Genomic DNA, 17,197 nt, shown 5'->3' with positions numbered 1-17,197 from the left:
ACAAGTCACATGAGAATGCACACTTCAGAAAATGTTTCTATAAGTTTTTCTAGCCATACTGTTTAAAACAATACAGGTCCATAGGAAAAACATCTCTATCCGCATTTTTGCAAAACTCCAAAAACTTACCTATATGTATTAGGCTTGCCGAGGTTGTCGGAGTTATTGGTATTAGTCGGTGTTAATCAGTACACTGCTTTCATTACTTGCCCACTGCATTATTGCCCCTATTGTTGTTGTGCTTTTTTATAGAAATAAAAACTCTTGAAAGATTTGTTAGAAATGCCTGTTGGAAACAGGTACCTTTTTACATTGTATTTGGGAACGTGGTCTTGTTAAACCATCCTTGAAACAAGTTATGGATGTCTTTAGTTGCTGGTATGGTTCTGAAATATACCATGCGAAAAAGCGCATGTTTTCTACTGTCAGGACTCAGGAGCAAATTGACTTTTTGATAGTGCAAACGGTTGAAGAGTTACAGTAACATGAATACAGCTTGGTTTTATGTGTCGGCGCAGACACAGCCGGTTTAAAAGTGTTAACCCCTAAATTGTGTTTATTAGGTGACAAGTCTCAAACACCTAATGTTTCAAAGGATGTGTTTTCTGTTATTATGGTATGTATTATAATGGAAAGTAGGGTTATTTTGAGACACTGGAAGACAGTGAAATCCCCAGAACTGTAAGAGTGGGCCAGTGCAATGGTAGAAATTGCATCTTATGGATCCATGTTTAATTGAGTAAATGATGTTAGAGAGGAAGGTTTGTCTCCCTCGGAAGAATTCTTGACGTACAGTGGTGGCCAAAATTATTAGAACACTAGTATTTTCACCAGCTAAAAAAGTTTTAAGTCCGTTATTTCTGTATTTTGCTGTAGTGTGTCAGTAGGAAATATCAGTTTACATTTCCAAACATTCATTTTGCAATTAATTGTTATAATCCAGTGAGATTTTTGGGTCAGATGGATGATGTATGGATAGGTGTAAGTTTTTTGATTAATGTTCAGAAATACTGATCACTTGCACCTCATAAGACCTGAAAACATATTTTAAAACTGTAAAATATTTGGTATGTTACTGTGCATGGTATTTTCACTTCCTATATGTACAAACTTAAATGAAGAGTTCACCCCAAAATTTTAATTTGTTGAAAATGTACTCACTCTCAGGCCATCCAAGATGTAGATAAGTTTGTTTCTTTACAGAACAGATCTGGGCAAATGTAGCATTACATCACTTGCTCACCAATGGGCCCTCTGCAGAGAATGGGTGCCATTTTAGCCAGAAGCGACAGTTTAAAGTTAAAACACCATAATGATGGATTTGTTTCTTACAAACATGTAGCTTTTCACTTCACAAGACATTCATTAATGGACTGGAGTGGTGTGGATTACTTGTGCATTATTGTGATGTTTTTAATCAGCTGTTTAGACTCATTTTGACGGCACCCATTCACTGCAGAGCATCCATTTCTGAGCAAGTGATGGAATGCTACATTTCTCCAAATCTGTTCTGATGAAGAACCAAACTCATCTACATCTTTGATGGCCAGAGGGTGAGTAAATTTTCAGCAAATTATTAATTTTTGGGTGAACTAACTGCTCTTTCCACGAGGAAAAGAATATAACATAAAATCGAACCTCATTAACTTTAATGACAATGATCTTTTAAAATTTTAGTTATATAGATTCATTTCTGCTCTCCTAATTTCACTTTTTTGTCTGAATGCCAAGTACATCAACCCCTCCATTTTCAGCTGCTCTATTCATTTGATTCATGCATTATGAACTGAAAATGAAAACAAGTCAGAAGAGAATCACGGCTTTTATTTCGACATACACACAATTTGTCAAATCACTTTCACTTTCACAGATAGAAAAAACATTTCACTGCAAGCAACTTCTTGCAACATGTTCCTATGCATTAGGTGTGGCTTTATGTCTTTACCCTACTCATATTGGTATGCATACTGTATATATATTTTTATCTTAGACTTAAATTCTTTCAGGCCTTCATATAATATGTCAGATTAACTTACCTTCCCTTTAAGGATCAGAACAGACTTACAGATATAATGCTGTGATTTCTCATAAATCTTTGCTTTTCAACTTGAAGCTGGCATGATTTTATTTGTTAAAGAATGTTTTGCAGTGCATTGCTTAAATTCAGTCAGGGATTTTGTTTCTATTAATTCAAGTGCAGAGGCGGACAGTAGTGAAGTATTTTTACTTTTCAAATGTAATTTATCAGAATGTTTTTCTTTAGAAACTTTACTTCACAACATTCCAAAGCATAATATTGTACTTTTTACTGCACTACGTTTGACATTTAATACTTAATTACATCAGAAATCTAGTACTTTCTTACATTTACTCAAGTAAAAGTAATTCAATTATTTATTTGAGTACAAGAAAGTGCTACATTTTTAATGTTCTAAATTATTAAAGGTAAAAATAAAAAATGACAACTTATATTTCTGAAATATAGTGCAGTAAAACAGTATGACATTATGTTTTGGAATGTAGTGAAGCAAAAGTTTTCCAAAGAAAAACACTTATATTTTCTTGAGTAAAGTAAAAATACTTCACTACTGTCCACCTCTGTTTAAGTGTCCCCTACTGTCTTCTTCTTCCCTTTTTTTGCATTTCACCTCTTATAACTAACCTGGCATTGTGCGTGAATATTGTCATCTCTGCAACAAATTGCTTATGTTCCACTATTTTATGTCACTTTTATAAAAGATCTAGATGCATTCATGTAAATTAAATCTGTGATTAACATATTACACCCTCTGATTAACATACTAGGAATATAAAATGTGAGGATTTCCATCCACACCAGGAAAAGTTCACATTGAGATGGACTGTTTTTCAGGCATCATCATGCCAACAGTGACCAAATTATATAAGATGCATGAGGTATATGGATGAGTATTGTAAATGTTTGGTAAAATATTCAAATACTCACAATTTAAACCCTAAAAACATATTTTACAGTTAAATATTTGGTATTTTATTGTGTACATCATATTGACACTTGCTGTATGTACAAATCTGAATTTGCTCTTCCCACAAAGAAAACGATAAAACACTAAATTGAATCTCATTAACTTTATTAATAACGAGGTCTTTTAAAACACATCATTTTAGTGACATAGATTCAGTTCTGCTCTCTCACTCTTTTGTCTTTGTGCAGAGTACAGCAGCCTCAGCTCTCTGGTGTGTTTGAAGAGTGACCTGCAGCTGCCAGTATCTGAGATACAGCCACATCAGGCATCCATTTCTCCGGGGATCTGTGTTGAGATAATATTTATTATTTTATATTATAATATAATTCTTAAAAATATCCCTGAGACCGTCTACCACCTTCAGCTGTGCTGCAAAATTCAATAGTTCGTCCTCCATCTTCACATTCCATGAGTAATGCACCATATTACTACAAAACATCTCTTGCCTTTTCATCAGCCTGTACTCCACTTCTTTCAGAACTGCTGAAGCAGTCTGTTCTTGCTTTTTTTTTCCTTTTCCAGGACCTCTTGAAAGTGTCTAGATATTTTGTTTTTTGTTTCCATCCTAATGCGACAACGTTCTTCCTTGAATTTTTGATTCTGAGAAGCCAGGGCTTCTGTTATTTTCTTTTGAAACTGCTTGGACCAAATCCACCCTAAGAGAGAGCAATAGTGTTGTGTAGTACATACGAAAGGCAGCGGGTCCCAGCATGGGCACCAGGAGGGCATAGTTCCACTTGCTGCTGTCACCACCATCCTGCCTCTCTGGCCTTATATTCCAGCCCTGAGGATCATTCAGGTCATTCATTTGGACTACCGCTGAAAAATAAGTGCATACTTCTAAATCAGTATGTAAAAGGGAAAGGCTATAATTCAGATAGATAGATAGATAGATAGATAGATAGATACTGATAAGAGCAGTTATTTAGTTATTTGTTGTTAACACAATCACTAGTCAAGAATGCTGTTTCCATTGACTCTTAAATCTTAATGACATAAATTAATTGTTTGAATGTCATACACTAAAACATATTAGTTCAAAGAACTGATGGTAAATATCAGATATTAATGTAGTAATATTTTGACAGTAAAGCAAAAGTTTAAGTGGCAGATCAGGTGAAATATTATAAAAGATAACAAATAAGTATTATTTATTATTATTATTATTATTATTACTTTATGATTAAGTTAGAATAACATCAGCTCGTTGCTTTTGTTTGCTGGTTTCATGAATGAAAAAAACATTGAAATCAGCTTCATGAAATATGTTACTGCACAACTGGGTGTGGTAACTTTATATCTACATGCCCCAACACATAATGGTATGCATATAGGCTATATCTTTTTTATGTTACACCTAAATAACTTCAGGTGTACATATAATGCAGTATGCTTAAGTGGCTTACCTTGTCTTTAGGGATCAGAAGAGACTGAAGGACGGAATGATATTATTCCTCTTAAATCTTTTTTTTTTTGGCTGTTCCCCCTCAACTATGCATTCAGCACTGATTAAACTGGTTCTGAAAATGCAAAGCTTATTTAAGTTCCCACCCCTTCTGGAGCTAAGGATGGCCTGACTTGCTCCATTTTCATTGCTAGAGATGTGTTTTGCAATCCAATGATGGGGGATTATTTTGTTGTTGTTGTTGTTTTTTAACAACAGAATTCGTGCTCTGTATTAAACCCATCCAAACTGCACACACACAGCAGTGAACATACACACACCCTGAGCAGTGGGCAGCCATTTAAGCTGCGGCGCCCGGGCATAGGCGCCGGAAGTGGGGGTGCTGAGGGTGCTGCAGCACCTCCTGTTTTTTTTCTGTGGGAAACTGTTTAACTGTTGGGGGGAAAAAAAAGAAGAAAAAAATGGCGTCTATTTAACACTAAAAAACAGTGCTAGTAGCTGGTATTGTTGGCGGATTGTGATTGTGCTAGTCAACATTACGACAGACAGCTGCCAACTGAAGTATTTCACATCCAGGTCCTTCTGGATTGTCTTTACGGTCTTTTCATACTTGACTTTGACCTCCTCAATTTACATTAGAGACTCCTTGGACCCATCCTAAGACATAAAACAATAAAAATAAAAATTAAATATATAAAATATGAAATGCAATTAATCACAATGTATATGCTACTTAAGCAATGTACAATTGGAAATGCAGTTAATCACAATGTACATCCTGCTAAAGCAATAGTGTTGCATGGGCACCAGGAGGGCAAAATCCCACTTGCTGCTGTCACCACCACCACCCTGTCTCTCTGGCCTTATATTCCAGTCCTGAGGATCGTTCAGATAATTCATGTGGACTGCAGCTGAAAAATAAATGCATTCTATATCAAACATTTGGTCAATGTGATAAAATGGGGAAAGGCTGTAAATTCTGACATTAAATGACTTGAGAAAACAACTGCCTAGTTTTACTTTATAGTGATGCATTATTGTCTTCATGCAAACAAAATGAAACTGAAGTTAAATTCTTGAGCAGCAAGATCTTCTAAGTTTCCTGTTCCAAAGACATCTATACGCGATTTGGCTAGTTACTATTCTTTTAACAAATAATATTTACCATTAGTCATGCAAGCACAATATATGTTGTCAATAGAGTACTACATCAAATATCATTGTTAACTTTCAAGTATTCGAAGCACCTGTCCATTATCAAATATATTCCAATAGTCGCTTCCATACATAGGTAGGGCTAACACTTGCGTCAGTGTTCTCGGACAAAATGATCGCTTATTTATAAGTGTGAGAGTTACTCTATACAGTTGCATTTATAGTAAATAACTCCACCCAGCTTCGAAGTAGGTTTTTTTTTTTGTTTTTTTTTTTTTTGCACAACACTAACCGAGAAATCCCCCCACTGTGGACAATCATTGGTACGGTCCTCACTGAAGCTAGTGATTCGTGAATCATTCGAACCGAATCGCTCGGATCTTTTAAGTCAGTGATTGAGATTGACAGCTGGCTACCTGCTCTGCATGTATTTACACTTTCACAGCAATCTTTTATGTAATTACGTGTTAAATTAAGTGGCAAATGTTTAAGTTGCAAATCTTTTGTTTATATAAAAAAAACTACAATTATTTGTTTATAATTATCATTAATTAATTGATGAAGAGAAAAAAGTTTATGTGCTATTTGTTTTATTTTTCACTATATAGCAAGCATTTATTTACATATTTTAAATGAGTGTCGATTGTGTGAACCAAATATTTGGATGATGGTGCGAAAAGTTAATTGACCAGTGTTGGGAGAGTTATTTTGGAAATGTAAAAGATTAGATTAGCCTACAGATTACAAGTTACTTTATTTAAAATGTAATAACTATTTCAGTTACTTTATTAAAGTACTGTAATGTAACTGATTACATTTGATTACTTTTTGATTACTTTTCTAATTTTTTATTGTTTTGAACTATTAATCATTTTCAAACATTCAAAGCAGATAAGGCTAATCTCACAGACTGTCAGAATTTTAAAATCCTTGAATTAAGATTATAATAATTAATTGTAAGCACAGCAGCTGCAAAATCAGAATTTATAGCATCTCTTTTTACTTTGAGATCGTTCTGAGGTTAAATACAGATTTACAGAAATAGTTTAATAGCTGTGATACTGTTTTTGAGATCAAATCTTTGACTGGAAACACTGGTATCTAACAATGCCTTGGTTTTGTTTCATTTTCTTTGCATGGTAAATATGTCAGGAAATGCTGGTAGTTAATTTATAATTTTTGGAATATGCATTTGTTGTTTTATGTGTATTGGACTCCTGAAACACTGGTGTCTCAGGTTTTTTGAGCAGTCAATGCAATTTGGGAAAGAAATCAATTAAATCTGTGTGTGGAAAAAAAAAAAAAATCAGATGTAACCCCCTTTGTAATAATTAACATTTTCATAAGTAACTGTAATTTAATTAAATTACGTAATTTAGTTACATGTAAATTAAGTTAAATTAAATTAAAATTAAATTTATGCATTTAGCAGACGCTTTTATCCAAAGCGACTTACAGTGCATTCAGGCTATCAATTTTTACCTATCATGTATCATGTAACTAGATAATCCCCGACACTGTACTTGACTTTATATTTTTATGAGCTGAATCACTGCTAAAACAAGCTGACCTACACATGCAATTAAAATATACAACTTTACACTAAAGCCTAATCGAGTCAATACGCCGCGTCGTGAAGCCAGGGGAAAAGATTCACTGAATCATTTAACTGTTCGAAAGAACCGATTGGTGGAAAAGAGTTGGACTTCCCGTGTGTTTCAGTCAGAATCGAGCAACATGTCTGCGGTGTGCGCTGCCTCCCGTGTCCTCGGGAGAAAGATTGTATCATCTAAAGCTGTAAGTCCTCTCTTATACTTGGCATACTTTGTTTTGTAATGGCATGTGTCCAGTGCAGGCCGAAAGTTTGAATGCTTTATACTCAGATGTCGCTATGATCTGTTGTAGTCTGTTATGTGTTGGTTTTGTAACCATCGTCATCTGCTCGGTTAAGTAACACTACCTCTGTCACAGGAGTGTACGTTTATGTGATGCTCTTTTATTAATGGAGCTTGTCTTTTAGCAGTGATGCTTGGGGGTTTTTCACCTTATGCACTGTGACATTTCATAGAAGTAAAGATTGGATAGTTTGTAAACAAATCCATTGAAGGTCAAGCAGGCAACATTAGCATTAGCCATGTGATGTTGAATACTCATTATGTTAGATACGATCACTTTTTAAGTGTCTGGATGCATGATTTTAATTTGATCGCGGCTCTCATGTATCCTCAATCAGTCTCCAATCTATATTTTATCTATCTATTAAAATTAAACTAACGTATAAGCAGATGTCTTATTGTTACGTCACCAGAATACATTTGAATAATGTGTGAATACTGTGTTGGGTTGCAGTGATGTTTTATTAAAAATGGAATTTGTCATTTACTAAAATACTGCATGACTTTTTATTGCATATATATATTTTTTTATTGTATATTAATTTTAATATACAGAATAGAAAAAAATAAATAAATGAAGAAAAAATCAAGCAGAAGGGAGGTGAAGATGAAAATAAACAAATAAATAAATTATATCTATTTTAAATTGTTGAAACATTAATTTTCTGTAAAGCTGCTTCAAAACTTTGTTTGTCTGTACAATTAAATTTGGATTGAATTGAACTGAATAAATACTCAGTTAATTTTAGGTTAAGCATTAAAATGTACAAACATAGATAAACATCACAGATGTGACTTCGCTTTGGGTTTTTGACTATTAAAAACACTTTTTGTTGCTTTATCCAGCTGCCAGCGGTGTGCCAGGCGAGCAACCGCAAGTTGCATTTCTCAGTTTATGGAAAAAAGGGAGATGCAAAAGTCTCAGATGGTGTAAGTATGTATAATATAATAATTGTTTGGCTTCATCAGCTTTAATTTTGACAGTTATATGCATATATGCACCACCATAGCAGGCTGATAAGGTGAGATAGATAGGCTGGAGGCCTGGTGTGATCACTGTGTTGTTGGTATTTGTCTCCTCAGATCTCCACTCAGTATCCAGTAGTAGACCATGAGTTTGACGCTGTCGTGGTGGGAGCCGGTGGCGCAGGGCTGCGTGCGGCGTTCGGGCTGTCTGAGGCCGGTTTTAACACCGCCTGTGTCACCAAACTTTTCCCCACCCGCTCACACACGGTGGCCGCACAGGTTTGGAGATTTCCTCTAGTAACGAAACAATCTGCCCTCTTATAGACCCCTTAAAAGTTTGTAAACATTGCAACGTCTCCGGGTGGGCGGGGCTTAGCTGGAGGCAAAAAGAGGCGCGGACGCAATGTTGACAAGCGTAAACTAGCACGTTTTAGGAGGGATTTATTAAACATGGATGCAGAAGAAGGTTCGGAACTGTCCAAATATGTACAGTCACTGACTCTGCGGGGACCGTGACAAAAAAAATAATAATAAAAAAAGTGGGAGTTAGCATACATTTATCAATTAATTCAGTTGATCACTCAGTTCACTGACCAAACTGGTTATCTGACCAAAATATAATGACAAGTGGATAACATTACAGTAGCCTAATTTATTTATTTATTTATTTTTAGCTAAGCCTGGTGTAGTTCTTGTATCTTGTTCTCATTGGAAACATTTTAACCAGGTTTTGGATATTTCCTAGACAACATATGAATTACTTTCGGGTGGCTTGGGGAATTTTGTCAAGGCTTATTGTCTAATGTAATTTATCGCTGGGCTAACTATGATTAGCAATGTGGATTATTTTAAGAGACCATTCAAAGGATGGCACACACATCTATCGCTGTATGTTTGTTTAACATTTAAGCTAGCTAGTGTGCTGAAGGTTGGCGACTTTTCACCTATAAAAAACATAAACTTGCTGATTTGTACTAGATAAAAAACCGACACACCAGTACATATGCATAGATTATTTTACCTAATATGAAGTGTGCACTGCAAACACGAGCATTATTTATGATCGTCTCTGTCTAGTCTGTACGCCGTATTGCATTCAACCACAATTGTCTTCTTGATTTCTGTGAAGGAATGTCGGCCGGGATCCGGTGAAACTTTAGTTTTGAATCAAAAGTGCTGTTCCTTCTATTCTGGCAGCCAAAAACACAACAAGACGTCATTTTAAAGTCAAAACCTCAAACTTTTAGCGCGCCTGCTATGAGTTCTTCCTTATGTTTTGCCTCCAGCTAGAGCGGTGACGTCACAGTGACGTAGGCGATTAAGGGGTCTATACCCTCTCATGTACTTCAGCAGCACAACCTGCCTGTCATCTGGATTTATGCTAGGTTTTATAGATCAGGTTTTGCTGATATTTATTGCAGGTAATTCCTAAAGCCAGGACAATAAATATTAAGACTCTGATGCGTCAGATTCATTTGCTCAGGACAATCGTGAATTGGAATCAGTTCTTCAGATTGTCTGATTTTCAGCTAAAGACGTCTAAAGTTCACAGTGGAGTTCAACCTTTGAAACTACACCTCTGATATTCTTACACCACTCTGAAAAAATAAAAGTGCTGAGAAGTGGGCTGTCGGAGTTTTAAAAGTTATAAAATATAAAAGTTTTAAGTGTTGTTCCAACTAATACATCATTAAAAGTTATAAAATATAAAAGATTTAAGTGTTGTTCGAACTATGTATATATATATATATATATATATATATATATATATATATATATATATATATATATATATATATATATATAAATATATATATAATACATACACATACAGTATATATTTTGAAAATATTTACATGACTATATTTATAAGCACATTATTTATATTGTAATAAATATATTTAATATGTAAAAATAAAGCATATTTTTCTGAAATATATACATGCATGTGTGTGTATTTATATATACATAATATATATATAGAGTACACACATATTATGTAAAAAAAAATTGGATGCGATTAATCGTTTGACAGCACTGCTATATATATATATATATATATATATATATGTGTGTGTGTGTGTAAGTAAACACTTGTCTTTTCTGAACAAAATTAGAAAAAACTAAGTGTTAACCTTATTAAATAAATTACAACAAAAATGATAACTTTCTCGTTTCTTTTCGTTTATAAAATAGGGTGGAATTAATGCTGCATTAGGCAACATGGAGGAGGACGACTGGCGTTGGCACTTTTATGACACAGTGAAGGGATCTGATTGGCTGGGAGACCAGGATGCCATTCACTACATGACAGAGCAGGCGCCTGCTGCAGTGGTGGAGGTGAAGCCTGCCGCTGTCAGCTTTACTGCCAGGAGACTGGATCAGAAGAAGGATTTCTGAACTCCTGTTTCCTTGTCTCAATAGAATTGGTTTAGATTGTGATTTCCGTCTCGTGAGAGGTTGTTGTGTCTTTTCAGCTGGAGAACTTCGGTATGCCATTCAGCCGTACCGAGGAAGGGAGGATCTATCAGCGCGCCTTCGGAGGCCAGAGTCTGAAGTTCGGTAAAGGAGGTCAGGCTCACAGATGCTGCTGTGTGGCAGACAGGACGGGTCACTCTCTTCTTCACACACTCTATGGACAGGTGAGTGATCTGGGCTGATGTTCCTTAAAACTTCAAGAAGTCAAGATATAAAATCCTTTTACAAAACAATTCAGCGTGAACGGGGACACCTGTTGAGTCCTGTCTAAATGTTTCTGTTTGTGTCTAGTCTCTAAGGTATGACACCAGTTACTTTGTGGAGTATTTTGCCCTGGATCTGCTGATGGAGGATGGCGAGTGTAAGGGAGTCATTGCACTGTGCATGGAGGACGGATCCATCCACCGATTCAGAGCCAAGAACACAGTCATCGCCACTGGGTAAATAATCAGGTTTTATGTCTTAAAGTTGTTCCAAACCTGTATGAGTTTCTTTCTTCTGCTAAACACGAAAGAAGATATTCTTAAGAACGTGAGTAACCAAACAACTGTTGGTACCCATTGATTTCCATGGTAAGGGACCAGCAACTATTTAGTTACCCACATTCTTCAAAAATATCTTTCTGTATTTAGCGTTCACCAGAAGAAAGAAATTCATGCAAGTTTGAAACAGCTTGAGGGTGTGTAAATGATGAAAACATTTTTGATTTTGGGTAAACTATCCATTTAAGCAGTTTTAGTATTATTTATTTACTAATATAGTGTTTATTAATATTTCGAATTAGCTTTTATTTTTATGTTTTCAGTTTTTATTTTAGTTTTAGTAATCTTGTTATGTGATCTAGTTTTATTTTTATTAGTGCTTTTTTATTTTCATTCATTGTTTTTTTATTTCAGTAATTTTATCACTTCATTTTATTTTTAAATAGTTTCTATTTTCTAATTTAAGTCATTCATCTAATATTTATATTTCAGATTTATTTCATTAAGATTATGAATTGAATATTGTAGTTTTGATTTAGTTAACACTAGTATTCAGAAGGTTTTTTAAAACAAAATGATAAAAACAGTTTTTTCTAAAACTAGTTTTTAATTACATTTCTGTAAGTTTGTTTGATTGTTAGAATTTATTTACTTTGTAAATGGCAAATGTTGTCCCTTTTATTTAAAAAAATAAATATTTGTAAGTAGAATGTATTTATTATTTGTAAAGTTTGGTTTTACAGTGAGGGTGCACATAGTCTTATTGCAGTGTGTGTTATTACAACATACAAATAAAGATATTTATTGTGTTTTCTCTGCAGTGGTTATGGCCGCACATTCTTCAGCTGTACATCAGCCCACACCAGCACAGGAGACGGTAATGCCATGGTGACCCGTGCTGGACTGCCCTGCCAGGATCTTGAATTTGTGCAGTTCCACCCCACAGGTGAGCTTCATCTTTCATAAACCTGGACAAGTCCTTTAGAATACCTTGACTCTATAACATCTCTATGGCTTTGGCAATATCTAGCTGTTATATATTACAGCTGTGGTTCTAAATATCCAGCTCTTCCACTGTTGTCCTCAGTTTTAAATGATGTAATTTCTCTTAGGAATCTACGGAGCCGGATGCCTGATCACAGAGGGCTGCCGTGGAGAGGGAGGAATCTTGATCAATAGTGAAGGCGAGAGGTTCATGGAACGATACGCACCCAATGCTAAAGATTTGGCCTCTAGGGACGTGGTCTCACGGTCCATGACCATCGAGATCAGGGAAGGAAGGTATAATATACTTCATTTTTACTGTAATATCACTGTGTGATTTTGTTCCTTCATTTTAATGTACTGTTTAAGGTATTGCAAGTTTGTTGTTAACGTCATTTTCAAAGACAGTGTGTGAGTGAGTGATTAATAAATGAACAAAGAGTTTCCACCCTGTTCCCTCCAGAGGTGTTGGGCCAGATAAAGACCACGTCTACCTGCAGCTCCATCATCTTCCGCCCCAGCAGCTTGCTACTCGCCTGCCCGGCATCTCTGAGACCGCCATGATCTTTGCTGGAGTGGACGTCACAAAAGAGCCCATCCCAGTATTACCCACCGTCCACTACAACATGGGCGGCATCCCCACCAACTACAAGGGACAGGTACTGTGATGCATGAGTATTACTATTGCTACTGCTTAGGTTGGGCATTTGAATGAACTCCAAATGAAAGTGAAGTGAAAGTGAAAGTCGTGACATTTGCCAAGTATGGTAACCCATACTCGGAATTGGTGCTCTGCATGTAACCCATCCAAGTGCACACACACAGCAAATGCATAAGTAATACAATATGAAGTGTAACTTGTCCTGCACTGTTTGTCGTAGCACCATTTATACATGTACACAGTTTTATATTAGAACTGTAGTTGTAATAGGTTTACACTACCATTCCGAAAAAATTGGGAAATTATATTTTTATTCAAGATTGATTAAATTGCAAAAAAAAAAAAAAAAAACTCATTACATTAGACTTCAAAGTGACAAAGTAAAAATAGCAAAACAAAAAAAAAAAGATCAAATATGCTCAAATAGGGTTAATGAAATGAAACAATGGAAATTTTCTTTTTTTCTTTTTTTTTTTTACAATTTTTTTAAAGACACAGTCATTAAAAGAAAAATGTTTCATGTATGGAATGTCAAGTGTCAAATGCTTTTTGTAAAATTATATTATATATTAGTGTTAAATATATTTAGTGTGTTTCCCATTTTTCACACACTTTTAGGACTAAATGTTGTTGATAAAGGCCTGTTCATGAAACATTGCAGTGCAGCAGAAAAATTAATTACCTTTTCATCTTAAAATGAATGTTTATGCAAGTTCATATCAGAGTAATATTTTGTTGTTTTAGTGTTATTTTGTTAGAAATAAATATGTAGGTTTCGTAAATTGGGATTTTTGAGCAGTCAAGAGTTATAAATTCAACAGAATTTAATAAATTTTTTGTTTAACTGTATTAAAAAATTATTAAGCTATGGATCTTTGCATCGAATAGGACCCAAATTGTGAAAATAGTATACAGATTTTGAATGCATTATGAGCGTTAAGCACAAATGGTAAAATCTCTTTGGAAGTGACCCTGATCATGAGAATATAATGCTAATATCCTCTCTCTAATCGTGGCAGGTCATCACTCATGAGAATGGAGAGGATATGGTGGTGCCAGGCCTGTACGCCTGCGGGGAGTCCGGCTGTGCATCGGTGCACGGTGCCAACCGCCTGGGTGCAAACTCACTGCTGGATCTGGTTGTGTTTGGACGCGCTTGTGCCCTGACCATTGCTGAGACAAACACTCCAGGTAGCTTCAATACACCCTGAAATGGTGAAGGAATGCGTGATAATTTTTTTTTGTGAGTTTTTTTTTTTTTTTTTTTTTTTTTTTTTTTTTTTTTAGACAAGACACAATCCTGAAAAGTATTGATTTACATATTTAACAAAGTTGTTTTACATTCAGTTGTGATTTGTTTATCTATCTTTCTTTCTTTCTGATAGGAGAGAAGCTTTCCCCTCTGAAACCCAATGCAGGAGAAGCATCTGTCGCCAATCTGGACAAGATCCGCTTTGCTAACGGCAGTACCAGAACCTCAGAGATCAGACTGAATATGCAGAAGGTCCGTCACCTCACTGCAGTTCTTTATTTCTAAAAAGAATCCTAAAATTATTGACTGATCAACAGGATGCTGCTAGGAATTGAATTGAATAGAATTGAAGCATATGATAGCCTCATCTTATGATTTAGGATGATCTCAAGTAGTTATTTCAAAGTAATTGAATCTGTTTTGTTTTTCTTTTGGACCTCAGACCATGCAGAATCATGCTGCTGTGTTCCGCACCGGAGACGTCCTCAAGGAGGGCTGTGAAAAGATGGACTCTGTCTACAAGTCTCTGGATGACATCAAGACATTTGACAGAGGTCAGAGAAGACTGGAATGAATTAGAAATCAAGTATCTCTGTGCTCACATTCAGTATTTTTCAAATGTTTGCGGTCAGTACGATTCAGATTTTCATTCAGCGCTGATTAAAAGTGACAGATGGGATTTTGGTTTCAAATAAATGCTTTTCTTTCTATTCATCAAAGAATCCCATCAAATCATGATTTCCACAAAAATCTGAAGCAGCACAACTGTCAACATTGATGATAATCAGAAATATTAGAATGATGTCTGAAGGATCATGTGACTCTAAAGACTGGAGTAATGATGCTGAAAATTCAGCTTTAATCCCAGAAATACATTACATAAAATAGAAAATAGTTATTTTAAATTGTAATAATATTTTACATTGTTACTGTTTTTACTGTATTTGTATTCAAGTAAACGTAGCCTCTGTGAGCCTTAAGATAATTTTTTAAAAATTCAAATTTAAGAACTGACCCAAAACTTTTGAATGGTATCTGCATCACTGTATTAAAAAGGTGTTATTGCTGCAATATGATGGTTCTTATTGCATTTGTGCTGCTTTTCTGTCTTCAGGCATTGTCTGGAACACTGATCTGGTGGAAACTCTGGAGCTGCAGAATCTGATGTTGAACGCGGTGCAGACAATCGTCTCCGCTGAGGCACGTAAAGAGAGCAGAGGAGCTCACGCACGCGAGGACTTCAAGGTGAACTTTCTGAAACCAGCATGCTTGTCTCAGGACATCATTTTGTAGTGCTCAGTACCTTTTTTTTTAACCTGGTAAAAATGACATCTTAGCTTTTGAAAATGTAAATGTTTCTTTACTTGTAACTTGTAGTCTTTCAGCTTAAAATAATAGTTATAGGAATCAAGATGTAGATGAGTTTCTTCATCAGAACAGATTTGGAGATATTTAGCATTAAATCACTTGCTCAGCAATGGATCCACTGCAGTGAATGGGTGCCGTCAGATTGAGAGTCCAAACAGCTGATGCACTGATGCACCAAGTGAAAAAAAGATGCGGATAAACAAATCCATCAAGATGTTTTAAACGTCAAACTGTCAAAGCATTAATGGATCCGTTTCACGACAAGACAGTTACTGATGGACTGGAGTGGTGTGGATTATTTGTTGATTATTGTGATGTTTTTATCAGCTGCCTCTCATTCTGACGGCACCCATTCACTGCAGAGGATACATTGGTGAGCATGTCATGTAATGCTAAATTTCTCCAAACCTGTTCTAATGAAGAAGCAAACTCATTTTTATCTTGGATGGCCTGAGATTGAAAGCATCTTCTGCATATTTTCATCTTTGGGTGAACTATTCCTTTAATATGCATCGCAGTGTTAAAGACAAAACTGTTATGTGGATAATATGGTCTTGTCTTAAATGGTTTTGTTCTGCTGTTTTTCTTACAGGACCGTGTGGATGAGTACGATTACTCCAAGCCTCTGCAGGGACAAGTGAAGAAGCCTTTCGAACAGCACTGGAGGAAACACACAATGTCCTACGTGGACCCCAAGACAGGAAAGGTAAATATATAATGAACCTTTTAGTTCACTGTGAGAGTGTTTTGCCATTGTTACCTTTCCCTTCATTTGTTTACCTTTAAATCTTTCTTGTTAGTCTGCATACAGGAAGAAGGATGTTTAAAAAAAAAAGTGTACGTTAATATGAGCTAACATGTATAAACCTGTGTTTCAGGTTACGCTGGAATACAGACCTGTGATTGACAACTCTCTGAACGCAGAAGACTGTGCTGCTATTCCCCCTGCAATCCGCTCCTATTAAACACCCCAGCTGACTTCGCCCTTTTGCTGATTTATAATCAGCTAATAAATAAATGAATATCTTGTTATTGACCACAGTAAGACTCAAATATCAGAAATTCGAACAATAAAGTTGAAATTCCACTGCACTATTCAGGCTCCATGAAAAAAATTCTGTAACTGAAGACAAGAATAACAGCTGTGTTATTATTAATGCTGTTAAGATGCACTTGTACATTATGGAAAATGAATTAAATTAGTCAACTCCTTAACTTTGCAGTTTGTAATGTTAATGCAATGTACGGTTTCATATGTATTTGACCTTGTGGCCTACAACTAATCTGTATGTAAATTTCTGTAAATCTTACATGTTCTGTTTAAATGCAATAAAGATGATCCGGTGATAATGATTGGGACTGTAATATTGGCTCAAATGTATTAGTGTTTACTGGAAAGAGAAGATTTGTTGGAGAGACTGGTAGCTTGCATGTTTAAAATGTGAAGGTGCAGGGAAAAAAATGCTTGAGTTTTTGTGTTGTTTTTCTGAGAATTAAAAGAGAGCCTTTTTAGCTGTTGTAAAGTCCTCTCGCCTGTGGATGGCAG

At 35.5% G+C, this 17,197-nt stretch overlaps 1 protein-coding gene, 1 long non-coding RNA gene and 1 pseudogene across 2 annotated transcripts; 1 reads left to right on the top strand and 2 right to left on the bottom strand.

Annotated features, from left to right (window-relative positions):
• Positions 1 to 3,044: 3,044 nt before the first annotated feature.
• On the bottom strand, positions 3,045 to 3,858 carry LOC109111236 (annotated as a pseudogene).
• A 903-nt stretch (positions 3,859 to 4,761) lies between these two features.
• On the bottom strand, positions 4,762 to 5,688 carry LOC122140738. Its single transcript, XR_006157316.1, has 3 exons — positions 5,576 to 5,688; positions 5,218 to 5,321; positions 4,762 to 5,067 (listed from the first exon to the last, which is right to left on the bottom strand). It is a non-coding gene; the product is annotated as an uncharacterized LOC122140738 (long non-coding RNA).
• Positions 5,689 to 7,231: 1,543 nt separating this feature from the next.
• Positions 7,232 to 17,004, top strand: LOC109111237 (succinate dehydrogenase [ubiquinone] flavoprotein subunit, mitochondrial). Its single transcript, XM_042745077.1, has 15 exons — positions 7,232 to 7,362; positions 8,307 to 8,390; positions 8,544 to 8,705; positions 10,623 to 10,766; positions 10,904 to 11,068; positions 11,196 to 11,344; positions 12,208 to 12,332; positions 12,499 to 12,667; positions 12,834 to 13,029; positions 14,051 to 14,222; positions 14,417 to 14,535; positions 14,726 to 14,837; positions 15,398 to 15,528; positions 16,244 to 16,357; positions 16,530 to 17,004. The coding sequence occupies exons 1-15, from the start codon at positions 7,303 to 7,305 to the stop codon at positions 16,614 to 16,616; spliced, it is 1,989 nt and encodes a 662-aa protein (XP_042601011.1). The 5' UTR covers positions 7,232 to 7,302; the 3' UTR covers positions 16,617 to 17,004.
• Positions 17,005 to 17,197: the final 193 nt, after the last annotated feature.

Source organism: Cyprinus carpio, chromosome B19 (genome assembly GCF_018340385.1).
Source record: "Cyprinus carpio isolate SPL01 chromosome B19, ASM1834038v1, whole genome shotgun sequence".
Taxonomy (NCBI): Eukaryota; Metazoa; Chordata; class Actinopteri; order Cypriniformes; family Cyprinidae; genus Cyprinus; species Cyprinus carpio.
The sequence above is the reverse complement of the archived record's forward strand: the minus strand, read 5'-3'. Positions and strand labels throughout refer to the sequence as shown.

Coding starts and splice junctions, on each gene's coding strand:
- LOC109111237 (XM_042745077.1), top strand. CDS start 7,303: ATGTCTGCGGTGTGCGCTGCCTCCCGTGTCCTCGGGAGAAAGATTGTA. Junction 7,363..8,306: donor AGATTGTATCATCTAAAGCT/GTAAGTCCTCTC, acceptor TGCTTTATCCAG/CTGCCAGCGGTGTGCCAGGC. Junction 14,536..14,725: donor TCAGACTGAATATGCAGAAG/GTCCGTCACCTC, acceptor TTTGGACCTCAG/ACCATGCAGAATCATGCTGC.